Below are 19,542 nucleotides of genomic sequence, written 5' to 3'. Positions count from 1 at the left end.
TCGTTACGTACGTACGTACGTTACGTACGTTACGTACGTACGTACGTACGTTACGTACGTACTACTACGTACACACACACACACACACACACACACACACACACACACACACACACACACACACACACACACACACACACACACACAGCGTGAAGCTGTTGGTCTGTAAAAGAGATAGCTGTGTCAAGTTTTCAAAGGCATTAGCGCAGAGCCGGGACAGTGGAGGTGACACTGGGTTAAATGGCCATTAACCTTCCATGTCTGCAGCCTTCACACAGGGGATATTGATCAAAGCTCCCTGCGCTTTCCCTGTGGAGGAAGTGCAGCCTTTGAAGGGCATCAAGCACCTTCCACGGATCTGCTCTGAGCTCTGCTGCCGAGGAGTTAATGCCTGTGTCTGTCGTCGAAACACAGGATGAAAAGCGGAGCTGGCCACAGCGCTGAAAGCAAGGGGACAGAGAAGCAATACTGTCTGCTTCCTGCTCTGGGCCCCAGGGGTATGGAGATGAAGTAGTGTGTCCGCTTTTGGTTTCTTCTCACCCCCAGTCCCTTTTTTATAATCACAGACACACAGAGTCTCATTCTGCCGGAGAACTAGCTTTGAATTTCATCTCCTGTTGTTTGATCTCTGTGTCTTGTCTAAGGCTCTGGCTCATGCTGCACTTTGCTTTTAACGATCACTAAGCTTCTTTTGTCGCTCAATTCTTCTCTCGATTTATATATTCCCTGCCTCGCTTGAAAAACACCCACACCACTCTTTTCTCTGCTTTGATTTCACCCTTCCTAATGTTTGATGACATGACTGTAGATTTGGTGTGGCAATCTGGTTCACCCTTCGATGACTCTTCATTTACTTGAGGATGTTCATGTGTTTTGATGTTACAATATAAACAGTACCCAGGTTTGTTTGTGTGAGGAAGCTGTGAAGGACTGCGGGCTGTGGAAAGGGAGTGCACGCAGAACGTCTCTTTATCTGTTTCTGTGTTTCCTCAAGCACCAGAACCGCTGGGTCTTGTCATAGTTGTAATAGCAGACTGTTAGGACAAGATCCACCCTATAACACAGTTTTTATAAAAACAGACAAGAGCCAGTTAAGCACACCAGATGCTGACTCTAGGATTATTTATTCTTTGCACAACCTCTTTAAGTGTTCAGTGTTGGACCCCAGCTGGTTCCGATATCCCCAACACAGACTGCAAGGTTTTTTTGGCTGTATTTCATTTTGGTTGCTCAACTTTTACATGTTAAAGCAGAAGATTTCAGACATTTTCTAAATAAAGCGGGCTAGCTGGAGTATCCAGTTTTACTCCTTAAGAGATAATCAGATCGGTACCGTGGGGGAGCCAATGCTCTACAGCTACATCCAGATTGTAGATGCGTTGATCACCAATATTGACAATAAATCCTAAATCAATTCATATCAAATATTTACGGGAATTTTCAAAAGACTTGTAATAACACTGACTGCAGCTTCTCTGTCCACAGTTGTCAGTCTGTTATGAAGGAAAACTTGAGAAGATTCAGGCAGTAGCTACACAGGCGTATGAAAGAAAAGCTTGTGAGTGGAAAAGGACATCCTCTGCTCTATCGACTCCACTTCCTCCAGTGCATAACCATCCAAACACATCCCTATCATGGTGCTGTCCATCCCACAGCCCACTGTGAACCCCCCCAGGGAGACTGCAAGAGAGACACGGCACTACTTCAAGTGCAATTTCGCTTCCACAAAAGCAGCAGTAGCGAGAAAGAGAGCGCATTGGATCTTGTTTATAAATAAAGTCATCCATAAATGATGGGATCTGTTGAGTGTGTGTGAGCGGGTTGCAGGTGGAGAGTGAAGGGTGGAGGTGAAAGACGGCCTCCCTCCCTGTATCCCCTTACGCTCAGATGGGTTGCAGACGGATGCTGAGAGGGTTGTTGCTCCGGTGGAGGTAGGGGGCGAGAGAGACTGAGCGTTAGCTTCGGGAGCAGCAGAACCAGTCAGTGGGGCTGTTTGAAGTGTACTGATCAAAGCTGGCTCTGCCTCAGGTTTTGTTTCACTCGGAACAGGGAGAGGACCGGCAAAAATCTCACAGAGCAAAAGTTCCCTGGGTGGGTTTCCTGTCTGCCTGAATGACTGAGGCCTTCGCTGCTGCTGTTCAAATAGGAACAAATGCCTGGTTTAGTGTCGGGGTGTATTTGTTTTTGTCTTTTCTCTTGTTAAATACTATCTTCCAATCACATGAACGGTGCTGGCGTAGCAAGACATGTTAGTGTTATCTCCATACTACAGAGAAGAGACCAAGGCGTAGACCTATGAACAGGTGGAGGGATTAAATCTCTTCGCTGGCCTGGGAGCGCCTTGGGATCCCCAGTCAGAGCTGGTTGATGTGGCCAGGGAAAAGAACGTTTGGGGCTCTCTGCTGGAACTGCGACCCGACCACGGATAAGCGGGAGAAGATGGATGGATGGACGCCAGCATCAAACTGGTGGTTGTTAGTGTTAGTCTTTCATTTATCATTTTAATACTTCTCGTTTGTCAGGTCAAGTGCATGTACCCTTGAAGTGACAACATGTAGGATCAATAACTTCCGGTTGTGTCAAAGGATTCATTTGCATCGTGCCATATATCATGTTACAGGTCAATGAAGAAAGAGGTTGCACAAAGCGCACTTCCTCCATCTCCTAATATAACAGACAAAAGCACTGCATTCAATTATCTAACAGATTATTTATATGTCCAAAGCTGTGTATTAATCTTGTAACACGAGTGCTGCAGAGGTTTAAGAGTGTGACACAGTTGGCGTTTGTGTGTCTCCATCCCCAAGGACCACAGAGGGTCAGGTCCCAAAGGTGCCACCAACACAACAAAAAGCCTTGAAGAGTGGGGGGTGGGAAAAGCACAGATGTACACTTCTCCTTCTGTCCCCTTTTTCCACTTTTCAATCTAGTGAACACTTGCTGCTCTTATAACATGCTCTGAGGGCCCCCGCCCCCCATGCTTTTTACTCACGTCAAACCCTCACTCCCCCTATCCCTTTGCCTATTGGGCGGAGCAGCTGCTGAGCTTTCCAGCCTCATTGTGTCCCAGCCCCTACCCCAGCGCCCCTATCAGCCCCCCATTACGCCTCTGGTCAGCTGGGAAACAATAGGAGAGGTCGCCGGGTCAGAGCTGTTGGAATTCACATACACAGACCCATTGTACATCACACACATGCCTACACACATGTTTACATGCACTCACCCGTATCCATCACACACAGACACGTATATTTTTCTGTAGTATAAAAGGGGTGTGATTTATTTTATTTTTTTAAATGTATGAAAAAGTAAGATGTATTGGCCAAATTGACCTAGAAAATAAATTGGATAATATTAAATAATGTTTACAATGTTAGCATTGTGCACGCCTACTTTTGAAGCAATTCCGAAGTTTACTCCAAGAAACTTTTCCGAATCATATCTATATTGTTTACGTAATTTTCCCTCTCACAAATTGTTTTAAATCTTAAGGTTTTAGTGGAAATGCATGTGATGAGAAGTAGTGAGCATGTTTAAGGAAAGACAGCATGAGTAATTGATATACAAGTGATCAATTTGGGGGTGAGGTTACCTTTAATTACAATCTTTTCTCAAATCTGCCCTTTTGTATTCTTGCTAACAATACAATTTCATATCTTCATTTTTTCCTTTTTAATGTCTGCCAGTAATTATTTAGCTCCATTCTCCTCTGCAGGGCATGGCACAGCTTAAAACAGGGCATGTAATCTGAGTCAGTGTGAGCTCATGAAAAGCCTTAAGTGATCTTTGTATTCACCTTGTACAAAAAGACCCTTCTTAATTCTACCCAGTTAGTGTTCATTCACTCTTATTATTCCATTGGCACATTAACAAAGTAAAATCCGTACAGCCTATCAGGAGCGTGCAGTGCGATTCAGCTGTGGACATGCTATTTAAGCAGATTTTACACTTTTGCCTGGTGCTCGGCATAAAGCTGAGTGCACAGTGGCTGAGATGTGGTGGAGGAATGTGTGGTGGCTCTCAGCTCATAGCTGTATCCATGGTCACATTTACAGGCTCCTCAGACAGAGATAAGAGATCAGAAGGGATGGGAGTATGTCTCCTCTGGGGCCTTCAAGAAGTCCTTGTTTGAATGTTTACGGTCGGGTTGACATGTGGGATGCTCAGAATGTTTTTTTATGCATGTAAAAGCAGGACAGAAAGGGGGGGGGTACATGCCTGTGTGGTGCAGAGACATGCTGCACTTCTGTGTGTGAATATAGGTGTCTGTGCTTGTGTGTTTCACTGTGTCACCGAGGAGATCAGATATTCTGTGTGGAAATTACAGCCTGTGTGTTCCTGTCAGTGCAGCTGGCTGGCTTTCATGCAGCGCTTCTGCCCACTCTCTGCTTAACACTGCCCCTGACTGCTGGTGACCTTAACACAGCGCTTCAGAAACTGCCTTCACTAATGGGCTATCGGAGATGAAGAACATCTTGAGTTAAAGAAAATAGTGGAGGGTAAATAAATGGCACAGATGAAAGATAACTGAAAATCGGCCTCAAGAGAAGTTGCTATCTGCTCTCCTGCACACAAACAATTATTCTGTTCTTTCATACAGGCAGCCACTTCCTCCCTAAGCTTGTTGACCCTTTGTGTAACGATCTAAGAATATGATTCACGGAGTGCTAAGCTCCAGGGATGGAGCACAGCTGCTCGCCTGCCCAAAAACCCAAACATCCAGCCCAGCAGCCCGACCTGCTGGCTTTCCGTCAGAGTTTCCATAATGTCACACAAACCTCTCAAAGGTCAGGGTGCAATGAGGTGCAGCACTGTGCATGGGACCATCACTATTTAGGAAGTTTATTATTTGCATAAAGGGAAACAAGAAGGGAATGTGTATTTTAGATTCATTTAAAAATATGAGGCGTCGATGTTTCTATATTTCTGTGCCATTTAAGTTATAAACACTCATGTGTGACTTTAGTGAAATGGAGAACCTGGACATTTAATGCCCTCAACAGCCCCTTGATGGCTGTTAAGGTAAAACTACTCACTACAGGCATACTACATTTACATTTTCTTTCCCATATGAAGTTAAAATGCATGTATTTGCATGTATTAGTGAGCCCCCTTATTCCTGATCATAGGAGAAATCAGTCCAGAAGGCACTTAAATCATTGACTATGAGATATCAGGTGGTGTGTATAATCTACATTAAAGTATCAAAAAAGTCTGCACATCCACTTCCCCACACTCATCTCTCCCCTCTTGATTTCTTATATGTAAAATGTCTCTGTGGGCTGCAGGCTCATCCCAAGCCTGACCCCAAGGGGATGAGGGTCATGGAGGGGCTGGAATTTGTTCTTTGTGATTTTGCTGTTGAGCTCATAAGGGCCTGGAGGACAGAACGGTACCCCCTTTGTCCAAAATAGCTCCACAGGCTTTTCCAGTAACTGTCTGGAGATTAGACACATGGAACAAAAGCCCAAGTTTATTTCTAGCCCTTTGAAACATCAAGATAATCACAACTCAAATGACATTTTAACAACTTAACTCTGTGCTCGGCCACCTTATTGAAAAAGGAAACTTCCATTAAAAGGTTTACAGTGGGTTGTTTTAACAAACACAATACAAAATGCTACACCTGAAGTACTCTCCCATAGCCAGGCTTATCACCACACTGACAGCTCTGGAGAAAGGCCTAGTTAAACTAATCATAATTCTACACAGAAGAAAAACAAAGTTCTGGGTTGTTTGTATTCGTACAATAACAACCATCTTGGCAGCGCTGTGCTAGGACACAACAACGGGGACCTTGCAAAACATACAGCAGATATGGCAGAAGGGGAGGAGAATTTAGTTTGAAATAGGTGGCCAATGGCAGGCTTATGAGTACAGGCTGCATACTGTGAGTCAGACTGCACCTGACAGGACGTGTCATGCTTCAAGAGTCAGAGTCAACGGCCATGCTAGCAGTGCATTTAGCTAACGTCAAGTCGTCATGATAACACGCTCACCATGACAATGTTAAAATCCTGATGTTAGGCAGGTGTAATGTTTACCATCTTAGGTAAGTATTAAAGGTCACCTATTATGCAAAATACACTTGTTCTTTTATTACATTACATTACATTGCATTTAGCTGACGCTTTTATCCAAAGCGACTTACAATAAGTGCGTTCGACTAACAAAATACAAACTTGAAGAAAACAGAATCATATAAGTACATCAGGTTTCATAGTTAAAACATTTCAAGTGCTACTCAACTGGCTTTAGATAAGCCAGTCCTTTATTAGTATATAAGTGCTAAGTTTTATACATCATCATGTGTCCCCTCTGTGTAAAGAGATTCTGAAAGTTTCAGGAAAAAAGATTTTCTCTCTTTTTGTCCTGATCCATTTATAAAAACACCTGTCTGAAAATGAGCTGATCAGATTTTGGCCACTTTATGATGTCATAACGATTTTTTTGCTTGTGTAACCATTAGCCAATAACCAACCAAGGTAACACCCGCCCACCTTATTACCTTAATCTCCTCCTAGAGCACTATTGTGTTTTTTTAACTCACAGAGGGGCGTGGGGAGTTGCTCCTTATTTTCATCTAAAGTAACAGACAGAGAATCAGCACTTTTGAAACAGGGCTGAAACAGAGGGGATTATGGGATGCTACAATGATCTGTGGACACTTCAGAGGCATGTTTTGTATATATCTGAGACCTATAATATATTGATGAAAAACAGTATAATAGGGGACCTTTAAGGAATGTGACCAATAACTAACATACAAACAACCACTGAGGCTGATGGAAATAACATTAGTGTTGCAGATTTTAAGTTTTGACCTGATGGTGGTGCTAGATGAAGTCATACAATCTCCAAAGTCATTATGACTCATCCTCTGGGGAACACAAATGACTTCACCATATTGTAAGGCACTCTTCCAGTGTCTGTTGAGGTATTTCATTTTGGAGCCAAGTCTTACATCAGCCAGAACACCAACATTGCCATCACTAAAGCCATACTGTTAGCATGCCTACAAAAAGCATAGGCAGTCATTATAAGACAAAATGACATTTTTCATGAAAATATGTTTAACATTCACTGTTTCAACTCCCCAATTGTGAGGATTGGCTGCTTTTTCCTTTTTTATATTATTGTAAACCAAATGTCTTTGGGTTTCTGACAATTAGTCATTGGGAAAATGCTAATTACCCAACATGGTGGGTCAAAATTGTTACTTCAGTACTACAGTATTTCAACAACATCTCAATATCTTGTGTTTACTAGCTACACGAAACTGTCATGCAGTCATTCTTTTGGGAGTGCCTTCCAGCCTGCTATGTATCATCAAAACAGGTTTTGTTAAGGCAGTTATTTCCCTGGGCTGATTAGGCAAAGACAGGGAACTACTATAAGGGTTTAGACTTTGTGTATACAGAAGTTGTCTGTGGTTAAATAGGCAGCTCCCTTTCCAGCAGGTGACAACCAAATAAACACAATCTCATTCTCCAATTGAAACTTGTTCGGATAGAATAGAAGGACATTTTGCCATTCATTATTTAATCTTGTGTGTAAAATTACAGTAGTGATTCAGAGAGGCCAAATAGACCAACTGTTTGAGGCCAGAGCAGTTGATGGTATCTCCTGTGATCCTAATGCGCTCTCCTTGGGTCGGACGGCACTTACTGTGCATCCTCTGCCTCCAGTGGGCTGTAGAATTGAGGGCAAAGAGGTTTCTGTTGATTCTTTTTTGTTCTCTACATTGTGTTTGTAGTTCACTCATTGTCTATTAAAGATTGATTAAGTGTAAAGTGATGAGTAAGAGAAAGCCCACTGAATGCAGTGTGTTTTTGCAAGCCTCTGGAGGCCCTACTGGTCCAGTGCGCAGAGAATGTGGAGTTTGTAGAGCATAGAGACTCCAGGAATGTTGGAAAGTCAGTATGAGAGGAGGGAGACAGTCAGACTGTGACTTTGTTCGAGCGCTGGCACTGAGTGTTGTAACACACCTGCAGTGTCTTGTTACCATCTCAAGAGTCAAAACAATCCCACCTCTGACTGTGAAAAGTCAAGAAAGCTGTGTCATGAGAAGTGAGCCACAAAAAAACATTAAACATGAATTTATCAGACCAAGACTCAAAAGTAAAAAGAGGCACTGAAATGTATGAGAGTGGCATTTATTTACGAATGTCCTATACATCTGAAATGTTTGGATAAGTAAATGTTTTCTGCTCTCTTCCACTGACAGTTCAGTACAATAGTGTGTCAAACTGTGAACATTTGGGTTTAGGCAGTTCTATTGCAAAAGAAAAGCCTTCACTGCACAGCAAGTTATGCGTTTCATGTTCCCAGCAGCAGTACTTTGTTTAGAAATAAATAGAGGAAAAACTGGGTGGTTTTGTAAGGAAAAAATATATCCAACATCAGTCAAAAAAACTCAACAGAAACTCAAATGTCATTGACAAGTGATAAGATTGGGGGAAATACAGTGGGGGGAAAACAGTTTGAGCGATTAGTAGCAGTGATGTCAGCAAAAGAAGAAAGAAAAACAAGATTCCTGTGGATTGCCACTTGAAAGCACACTCTAAAAGTGACTAAACAGAAAGTAAGAGGTGTGGTTTTCATGTGAGAATCAGGTCAGGCATTAGTGGCAGTGAAGAGGAGAAACAGAAAGATACGTGAGTGTACTGCTGTGGGAAGTTTGGGGAAACCCAGCTTGTCAGAAACACACACACCTCTTAGCAGGATTTTACTCTTAGGCCAAGGCTAGAGGGAATCTTTCCCAGGCATCCTTACCATATTGGGAAGAGAGGAAAAGTGCACTAATGCCTCGGGCTCAGTAGAGAAAACTGACTGGCTGAATACCAATGAGGCCGATGAGCATCGATAATAATCACTAATGGCTCTCAGACAAGTTATCAAGAGCCACATTGACATTTTGACCACTTAACAGATACAGGCAATGGTTACACCATCTATAATGTGGCTTCATCTAAATACAGTCATACAATGTTTTTTCTCATTGGAATTCCATTCACTCACTTTCTAATTGACCTTGTTCAACTAATAGTGTGGAGCGGAATACAAAACACAGCACAAAATTGCCCTCTGAGTCTTTGAAGCCACATGACCTCCATGTTTCTGTTAAATGTTTCTAAAAATACCCATTCATTTGGAGCTGCAAAACAAACGCACAAACACAGACATACAGACTCAGTAATGACCTCAGTTAGATAAACACCTCACCATTGTTTTCACCCAAACGGCAAGGACAAGACCTTATGGAAGAACTGGAAATAATGAGAACAAACCAATCAATGGAGCAACAACAAATGCCCGGAGCATTTGAATGACAATGCACATCTAACCATCCCGGAGAAATGTGAGCCAGGCAAGACGCAAGCCGTTTGAATAGCCATGCCTTGGATAGAGATCAATAATGCTTTGTGAACAGAACCTCACCACAGGAGGCAGACTTCGGCAGCAATTAAAAGGGAGACAATACTTTATGTGAAGAGGCTGAAAGCTTGTGGTAAAAATAACTGTATAGGGGAAATAGGATAATGCTTCAGAAGAGCATGTGGAGGATTGACTGAGGTAAATGTCAGGTTGAAATTAAACTGTCCGACGCACTGTAGCCAGCAGAAAGTGGCACAAAACAATTCATTTATTTTCAAAATAGCAGTTACTGGATGCATGATTTTGTGGCTGATTTTATAACAGTGAATGGGGTGTGAAGCTCTGTTGGTATAGCTCCTTACTCTGCTTTGGACTCCCTTTGGTTCCCACAAAGGTCAGCACTATCGAGACGGTTTGCAAGCGGCCAACAGACTGATTTCACAGGTCACGGTTAAAGTTTAAATCTAGGCCAAAGCACGTCACAAATGTACTTCCCCTCGGTGAGTACATCTAGAGCATTTCACTGTGTTATGATGGAGTGACCATGCCACTGAACTTGAGCTGGTGCTAGTGTACATGAGAAACATTATATTAAAATAAACTAAGCTAGAAAAGGGCAGCTAAAGCGGGAGAAGGGCAATACAAAAAATGTGAAAGAGAACCGAAGGGAGACTATTTCCTTTTGATGAAAGCCTTTTTCATCCAAGTGTGAGCCAATTATTTTTTCTTGTTGAGCGAAAATGTGAACAGCTGTGTTTGCTGTGAATCAGTGAATAATGGCATACCACACAAGGACCTCTGAAAGCACATGCAGAAGCACACACACACACACACACACACTCACTCACTCACTCACTCACTCACTCACTCACTCACTCACTCACTCACTCTCTCTCTCTCTCTCTCTTTTGCCCTGTGGGTTGGGTGACGTCATGTTTGTTGTGGGTTGGGCCACTTCTGCCGGAAGGTTAAAGACTCACACTGCCAAAGGTGATCCAGGGTTTTAAAGATGGACAGAGCAGAACATTCCCACTACATCATTAGGCTCCTAAAGCCCAGAGATAAGGAGCTGTTCTAAGTTGTGGCCCAGGGCCTCAGAGGACCCCGGCCCCTGACTGACAGGCTCAATCAGATTTACTCCCGGGTTGACCAGAGGTCCAAAGAAAAACAACATTCTTTCACTGACTGACCATGTAACAGGAATACTGTCATCATCTCTCCATAGTCTTGGGTTTGGGAATGTTTATGGTAAAAGAAAGACTTCCCACTTGGGAAATCCCCTCTTCCGTCGTATGACTGGCCAGGCATGTCACTGGTCAGATGGCTGACAAGAGCCTCGGGCCTGAGATGACCATGATGAGATGCAGATCTCCCGCTAGCTCACAGCCATTAATCCACCCATGCTGACAAGAATGGGAAAGTAGACCATGGCTTTCTGTGGAGGAGGCTCACTGCCTGGTGGTCATAACTACTGTCTTAGCAGGAATCATATTCATACACTGGAGCTCAAATACATAGAAAGTGATTTACTAGACATAGTGAGGATATCTTTTTGTCAGAGAAACAACACTGCTGACAGGGACTCCTTCATGTGGAACGGCATTGTTTGACACTGATGTCACCAGCCGTTTTAACCAAATTTGCCTGTGAAATTTGACATTTTATGCTGCAAGTAGCAGCTCTGTAGCTTTCTCTGTCAGTCGGTCAAACAAAGATGTTACCCAAGCTTTGATTGGTACAGTTTCCATCCAAGAAGAATGAAATTTTGCATGGATGTCGAGTGTTTTCGGGGTTGTGTTTGTATGTGAATGCATGAACACGTAGATGTATGCATGTTTTGTAGCTATTGTGAATTGACACTCCTGGTTAAAGGGAGTTAAAGTGTGGTGGACAGATGTGTAAACACTTAAAACACTCTCTTTATATTGATGTGTAATGCAAATAAAACGTAATATCAGATGGGCTGTTTATGCGTCTGAAAAGGGTAAAGGAAGAAACTCAGCTGTCAACATTTATCATATCTGGCTGATATTTCAGCAAAGCATACATCAGTCTGATGAAAACACTTAAACAGTAAGGGTAGTTACTTAACCCTTCAGGCCCATCCTGTCTCAATTACCCACGCCCTCACCCCTTACTCCCCCCAGACAGTCTCCTGACCCCGGCCGGAGCATGGGAAGAGCCACACACAGTGGACAGCACAGCACAGAGAGGAATGCAAACACAAGGCACCAAGAGACATGGCTGGCACCAATGTTTCTAGCAAAGACAACAATCATAAATAGCTGATGCACTGAGCTAAAAAGAAAGTGTTTTAAAACAAAAGACATCTGAAGTTGGCAAGGTTTAAGCAATCCATAAAAGAGTTGACTGCTGGAAAAGTTGGAGAGAGGAGTTTGAGGCAGTCAGGCCTCCCATGGCAGGGCTGGGAGTGGATAGTGTATAAGTCTTCTGGAGAAAGTGCAGACAGAGATGTAAAATGTTCTTACCTGATGTGTCCCACATATTCAGCTCTATCCGGTGCTTCTCAATCTCAAAACTGGCTGTGTAGTTTTCGAACACAGTGGGCACGTAGTTCTGTAAAAAGGAGATGTATTTTAGTTTTCCTATTAAGTTTTACATGATAAGCTGGTGTTTACAGATCAGGCTTCACAAGAGTTTAGTTGGTAAAAAATATTGTATGATACAGCAAATAAATAGTGTACTATAGACTGATATAATTCACATGGCAAAGCTAGTACTGTATTTGAGAAATATAGTGAGTTAACAGATGAAGACAACGCCTTAAAGTGTTTTTGGGCTGTACTGCAGACACAATAAAAGTAAATGTACACGTTAAAGGACCATTACTGTGGTTTTACAGGCGTTTATTACAGATCTCTCAGCGCTTCCTCTCTATGTAATGGAACATATCTCATAAGACAGGTGGATGTAACCTGCTGAACAAGTGCTGAAGTTGACTCGCTCAGTTTAGCGTTTTAATGGCTTTCTCGTTCACTCCTGATCTCAGTTATGAGAGAATTAAAAACACCTGAATTAACACTTTTGACAGACCTACCTCTGGATAGGAGTCTTTGGCAAAAACGTGCAGGAGTGCAGTTTTCCCACATTGCGTATCCCCGACCACCACAATCTTACAGCGGCTGCCTAGACTGTCCATGTTTTGTCCGTGAGAGGTGTGTTGTTGACGCGGGGATGGAGTGCACCCAGCATAGGAGATGCAGCGGAATAAAAGACGGGAAAGAATAATGAACAAATACATGCGCCGACCCGGTGCGCGTTATCCAGCTCCTTGTGTCCTCGCGCAGCTCCGCGTGCCGCTGCTCTGTCTACTGCTACAGGAACCTTGGGCAGGAGCGCACAGCCTCCCGAGAACTCCGGAGGTTTTATCACTGGCCACGCCTCCCTGGTATTCACGCCTGAGTCACATCACTCAACTGTAATAGGCTGCTCAATTATGGGAAATAAAGGGTCTGTGGGACAAATAGTTTGTAGTGAGCTGATTTTGTGTGTTTTGGTGTCTATGGTATTCCTCTAATATCTTCATGATAAAGTTTGACTTCAAGAGTTTATGGAGATAATGTCACCTCCTGTTCTATCCCTAAAAGTCATATTGGATACTGGAACGTTACATTTGAAACATCAGATTTAAAAAATATATAAAATTGAAAGCACAGAATAAAGAGTCCCTTGAAATATTGGATCTAAAAATAGCCTCTAACAATGTGACTTTAACACACTTTATTTTTGACCTCCAGGTTAAACATCAGGTGAAAATATCACTGATATTGCTATTAAGTGCTCAGCAGAGCCCATTGGGACAGAGTTTCTTCCTCATTGCTTGCAAATGTATTGTGTCTATATTTTCATATAATGATTACTGACTAACAACCTATTACTCATCATCACTGTTGGGAAAGCAGCATTAATGTTCTGCACATTATGCCTCTTGATTTAGTGCCAGCATGACCTCTTAATGGAGATCCAATAATTGCAGAGTATATAGATAAAATAGTCCATCAAATTAAGTAGTTAAAGTTGACTGGGCTGTCTTTATGGTTCTCATCGCATTGCATTTATTTGATGTTGTAAGCGTTACGGATGAGTTATTGTTTTTTTGTGAATGAGATGATTAAATAACAGGCCACCACGTGCCAGGACAGGTCAGCACTTTTGAGTCATGTTTTCTCCTCTGCAGAGCGACACTGCCACCTTCTGGACAAAGATTATACTTACACTATATTACATCTGCAAGTGGCAAAAGAAAGCTCTACAAAGGAAACACATTTCCTACACATTGTGTAGGAAACCACAATAAATCTATAATACACCAGACCAGGAAACTATTAAACTATTTGTTATATACGGTGGCTTGTGATTGACTGTATTTGTAGCTCATTTACATCGGGCTTTTCCTGTCTTTGCGACCCCTCAAAGTACTTTGAGCTGCAATAAAAGGTGCCATTTTCTTGGGGAAACTAACATTCACACGCAGATGATGGCTATTGGAAGCAACTTGGGGTTAAGTATCTTGCCCATGGATACATCAGCATTTTGACTGCAGGGGCTGGGATCGAACCACCTTCCGATTGGTTTGACCAGACTACCTCAAGGCCAAGATACATTGTCATCTTGGATTGTAAGGAGGGTTTCTCTTTCAGTGGTCGCAAAAGTATTAATTTAGTAAAAGTGCTAATATAGCAATGTGAAAACACTCCATTACATGTAAAAGTCCTCATTTAGCAGTAAAGCTTTTTATTTGTTGTTGCATTCATAATGTTTTCTTCTACTGTTGTTGCTATATATAAAGTCTAAGGTTATTTAATTGATGTGGCTTAACATTTCCAATGCATTTTCCATAGTCCTGTTTTCTATAATGTCTCTCATTTCTGTGTTATTTGTCTGCATGGTGTCCTCTTTTCTGGTTAATTAATGTAAGACTATAAAGAAGAAGAGGTTTATAATTTATCTACTTTTTCCCTTTTATCTAAGTTCCTTTTTACACAAGAAGGACTACTTTTCTTGAGTATAATATTGTTGTATTCTTTCTTTCCCTGCTTGTTTCTGGAGGCTTTATTGCATGCTTGTTTTTTAAGTTACATTTTCAAAGCTTTCAAAAGCACTCGCAACATTCTTTCAACTCATCATTAAAAGGCTGGTACACATTTTAGAGGCATATATCTGCAAAGCTGGGAACTGACTTTATTCAGTCCCAACAGCAGGTGGCAGTGTGTATTCTTTACTAGAGCAGGCTTTTAGATCATTTTAGCTTCGACTTTTTAGGACTCAGACAAATATCTAATCCTCTCGTTTTAAATGGACCTATATGAAATATTTCCCAAACATGTTTAAATTAATTTCACTTAATGCCCGCAATAACCTTTATTACTTTCATTGTGTGCTGTTTTATAACAAAATGTGAGGGGGAAAGATGCCTCACATGGTAATTACACTCTTGATATTTTTAAAAGCATTTATGTTTGCATAAATACTTACAGTTAACGGTACAGTAGGTGATTTACACTCAATCTCGTGGCTGGCTATATTGTGCTGCATCCGACAGCAATTGGGTGTAGTGTTCTGTTCCCATATATTAGTATGCGTACTGTTCTGTTACCTTCTGCTCGCCTCTAAATACTAATAAAAATGAAGCAATCTCAGAAGGCAACTGGATATATTGTGTTTGACCTTTTGAGAATGCCAGGACATAATACTACATACTACGTATTTAATGGGGGTCATGAACTAAATGATTGGGGACCAAACGCCAGCAATGAAAAAAGATTCAGCATCTTACTCTGGGACATTTTAATATTGCATGAAAGAATAACATTTACCTGTGTACACCAAGAAGTTAACTAAGCTTAAAAGACCAATAATACATTTGGGCAACTTAATACTTTAGGTCATGGAGAGGCAACCCGCGGCTCTGCAGGCTCCCAGTAGCTTTGACAAAAAATAACATTGAAATTAATAAGTCATTCTTTTTTTTTTTTTACAACGAGGGCAATTTTAGGAAAAGAACACTTGTTATCTTGGATTTTGAGATGATATTGTGACAACTAAATAAAAAGAGGTTTTATATTTCATCAGCTAATATATGCCTTACATCTTACTACGTCTATTTCCCGGCCTTTGAAAACTAACAAAGGATCAATCCGGAAAAGAAAAATCACAAATGAAATAGTTAATTATCTGTGTATAGATTCCTTTGCTTTAACTTCAAACAATAATGGCTTACCTTTATCCGTGAGAAATTGTGAGAAATTAGCAAACCAGTAAAAATAGAATTGTGGAAGACATTCCAGAACAAGCACACAGCATTTGCTGCTTATTACTTTCTAACAGGTAAAAACACACATAGACATTCAAATGTTTTCTTTATTGTCAATCTATAAGTTCACAGATGCAACACACTATTGTTTGTTTAGAACTATATATAAAACTTACAATTAGAGCTGTGTTATGAAATATGTTTTGCGGCTCCATACATATTTAAATGAGTGGCAAAGGGGGCAAAATGGCTCTTGATAGTTGAAGGTTGTTGACCCCTGCTTTAGGTAATACACAGGTCAGTCACTATAACCACAGAATATTAAGTAGTTTTTTTTACATCCATAGTAATAATTAATGCAGGCAGCATTCACAGGATTTGCATGATCTGTTGTAAATCCTTAGTGTTTGCCCAGGTTTAATGGAAAAAGCAAACATACATGTTTGTATTTCAGGCACACATATCCTCAGAGAGAGTCCAGACTCCCTGAAGCCTTGTTTGCCAGGCAGAGTGGTGACACAGTCCTTTATCCAGGTCAAATGACACCACTGTGCAACATTATGCATCCAGTAACCTACCTAAACAGTAAAGACAGTATCTAAATTATGCCAGGTGTACAAAGCAGTACATCTCTGTTCCTGCATCCTATTCCCGTGCTCCTTTAACCACAGACATTTTATGATGGACACATTTTTCAAAAAGCTGTTTGGTTGGAGCATGAATATTACTTGAACTCGCAGTGAAACTATTACAGGAGGCCTTTGCATTATGATTCTCTTCTAATCCTTTTTCCAGACTCCAACTTGCAGTCCAAGACATTTTCCTGACTGAGCTTTGCTCGAACATAACCATGCTGGCCGTGTCAGAGCTAATGAGGAGAAGAGCCATCTCTGCGAGCACCCATAGCATACTTATGTGTATTCAGAGTAGCTCAGAGCGGTTGGTAAGAAAGAACAGACAATATGCCTTGTAACATTTGCCTGTGTCAACGTGGCCAATCAATAATGCCTCCATCCTACACCATTAAGCCCCTGTGGGCTATTGATTGGGACTCTGCTGACTTCAGCCCCAGAAGTGCTGAGTGGCACTTTACGGCCACAAGGTGTCACACCACTCCTCTTGTGGCCACATCTCTCTGAATTGACACTTGGCTGCTCTCTCAGCTCTAAAGGCAGAGAGCTGGAACATATGAAAAGACTATATTTTCTTAATGTGAAAGAAACAAAAAAACACTGACAGTTGTATGTCAGGGTCCAAGACCTTCTCACTATCTGCTATAGATATACAGTATTTCAGGAGTGGCACTGTCTCATGTGTACTAGCTTTTGATTGAGAGGTCATCTCGCCCTATAGCTCTGCCTCCCTTCAGTCATCGCTGAATAACACAAAGCGGGTTACTATCGTTTAATCAAAAATTGGCATGACCTCAACACAAACTCATATTTATCTGAGCTGCCTGCATGTGGAAGTTACAACAATGAGCCATACGCAGGCCCAAAGTTCCTGCAAATCCTACCGTGAATAGGAAACATAAACAGACATTTCCTCCGGCTCCTCCTACTTCTCCAGCACCGCACACTTCACTGTTAAATGGACAGAAATGTTCAAATACTTTCATAAAAATGTACATTAATTTAATGTGTTTTCTATTTCATGACATCTGATGGGGCGGAAGTTAATTGAATTGACATGTGTAACAGAAGCTCAAAAATCAATATTCAGTGTAAAGTTGATTGGCGAATATCTTCATTTGTGACCTCCTTATTTGACATCCTTTTGCTCTTATTTCATCATAATATTTGAATGTTAATGTCTGTGGAGCCTTGCAAGGAATCAGACTAATTTGCTGCTTCCACTTTATTTGCCTTTTAGCTATAATGAGGATATCTGCAAATCACCTCTTTGCTTTATGCCATAGGCTTTCCGTGTAGCCCTCACAGACAGCCAAACCCACAAATCACAGGAGCCAATCCCCGGTTTAATCAGCTCTCCGTGTTTTCCAGCCTGCCTCTGTCTCGTCCCACTCACACTCTGTCAGAGCGCAGCGTTGAAAGCCACTGGCCAGCACACTTTGTCGGGTTTGTGTCCCCATGCAAGACTGCTGAAAAGGAGCTTAGACTTTCAAATTTTCTTTTAATCGCAAGGCAAGCAAAAGCCTAAAAAACAAACCCATCCACGGCTACAAAAGCAAAAGTAGTGAAGAAAAAAAGCATTTAAATATTTTTCTACACTCATCACTGTCTCACAGCTCCCTGCACAATGTCTGGAGAGGACGCACCTGCCGAGCAGCAAAACGCCGTGGATCAGAAGCAGGAGACCAAACCCGCCGAGGAGCCCAAAGCCGAGGAGCCCAAGACGGAGCCCGCACCCGCAGCTGCTGAGGCGTCCCCCGCGGCAACCACCGAGAAGGTCCCCGAAGAGGACACGTTCACCTACCGCGCGCTGGTGCTCACCGGTTATGGGGGCTATGATAAAGTGAAGCTCCAGGTGAAGAAGGGAAAGCCGGTGCTCAAAGCTGGTGAGGTCCTGGTTCGGGTCAAGGCTTGCGGGCTGAACTTCGCAGACCTGATGGCCCGGCAGGGGCTTTACGACCGGCTGCCGTCCCCGCCGGTCACCCCGGGAATGGAGTGCTCCGGGGTGGTGGAAGCTGTAGGGGAAGAAGTCACGGACAGAAAAGTAAGCACACATGTCTCTCAGCTTTTATCACATGCCACTTTAAGTATCATTTTACGGTGTGTTTTATTGTTTGAGTGATAAATATTTGCCTTGGTTCAATTTTGGGGTTGAACCGCTATATCTGGATATGGGCGTGTCAGGCTTTGATCGCTGCTGAGATAGTGGAGGCACTACTATGCATTGTCATGACTCAATGAATGAAATGCAAATACTATATTCAGTCAAATCATTAACACGAGAGCCATATATACATATTGATGTGTAGTTTTTGTTTGACATGTCGTGATAATCATCACTCGTGCGTAATGACACGGTATCCTACTTGGCATCTAAAAGTGTAAAGCATAAAGTCTGTTAGGGTGATAATAATGTATTTTATCTCTGAGACATAAGCACAACGAGTTGAAATGAAACGAGTTGAGTACAATGAAGCCAGCAGAAGGCGTCGCCCCTCTTGTCTCCCCAGTTTTCAAATTGCGCTGAAGTGTGTGCGCAGTTAGCTTGAGCAACTTCGAGTAGCCTACCCATTAGTTACTGAGACAGGGATTTCATTTTAAAAGCACCATTTGTTTTCTAAGTCTACAAATAACCACATGTCAATCCGAGGGATATCGCGTTCCATCCTTGTTGCAGCACTCTGTTCTGCGCTTTGATCTTTGCCAAGGCGAGGAGATCTGCGTCAAGTCAGCATATAGCCACGAACGGAAATTAGAATGATGTCCCTTCAAAATTAAATCTTTGAACACTTTCATGGGGGCTTTTTTGTAGTTGACAAATCTAAATGAAATTATGTTAAAGATATGTAAATCTAGAATGAATTTTGAGTATGTTATAATGTCGATCATTGGTCATACTCAGTGCACATGTAGGCTCCAGGTGTGCAGTTCCTTAATGCAACCATCAGAACGGTATTTATACAGACAATGACAGCCCGCATTGTTCCAATTTGCTGTTCACTGTTTGCTTGCAAAAAACTAAGGGGTTTTATTTTTGCCACCGTTATTAATATGGCTGACTTGACACCGGTGCTGGAGACTGGAGTCACCGACGCCTTTTGTTACCGGGAGCGACGGTGGCGCACACACTCACAGAGTGGAAAGGGCGAGGCGCGACTCAACACACAGCATGATGATGTGTGAAATATATGATCACTCGCCCTCTTTGTCAACAGCTGAGCCTATCGCCTCTGTTGTGTTCAGGAAATATTTATCCAA

General features: G+C 42.1%; 2 protein-coding genes across 2 annotated transcripts in view; one reads left to right on the top strand and one right to left on the bottom strand.

Moving 5' to 3' along the window:
• Positions 1 to 12,744, bottom strand: part of rnd2 (Rho family GTPase 2) — a 24,151-nt gene extending 11,407 nt beyond the window's left edge. The window contains exons 1-2 of the mRNA XM_010775428.1: positions 12,437 to 12,744; positions 11,868 to 11,955 (exon numbers count right to left, since the gene is read on the bottom strand). Of these exons, the coding sequence (XP_010773730.1) occupies positions 11,868 to 11,955; positions 12,437 to 12,640 (292 nt within the window). The 5' untranslated portion in view covers positions 12,641 to 12,744. The remainder of the gene's footprint in view (positions 1 to 11,867; positions 11,956 to 12,436) is intronic.
• Positions 12,745 to 17,661: 4,917 nt separating this feature from the next.
• The window catches only part of vat1 (vesicle amine transport 1), a 35,295-nt gene continuing 33,414 nt past the window's right edge, over positions 17,662 to 19,542 (top strand). The window contains exon 1 of the mRNA XM_010775423.1: positions 17,662 to 18,328. Coding sequence (XP_010773725.1) covers positions 17,912 to 18,328 — 417 coding nt within the window. The 5' untranslated portion in view covers positions 17,662 to 17,911. The remainder of the gene's footprint in view (positions 18,329 to 19,542) is intronic.

Source organism: Notothenia coriiceps, unplaced genomic scaffold, assembly GCF_000735185.1.
Source record: "Notothenia coriiceps isolate Sejong01 unplaced genomic scaffold, NC01 NC01_scaffold00015781, whole genome shotgun sequence".
In the NCBI taxonomy this organism is placed as follows: domain Eukaryota; kingdom Metazoa; phylum Chordata; class Actinopteri; order Perciformes; family Nototheniidae; genus Notothenia; species Notothenia coriiceps.
The sequence above is the reverse complement of the archived record's forward strand: the minus strand, read 5'-3'. Positions and strand labels throughout refer to the sequence as shown.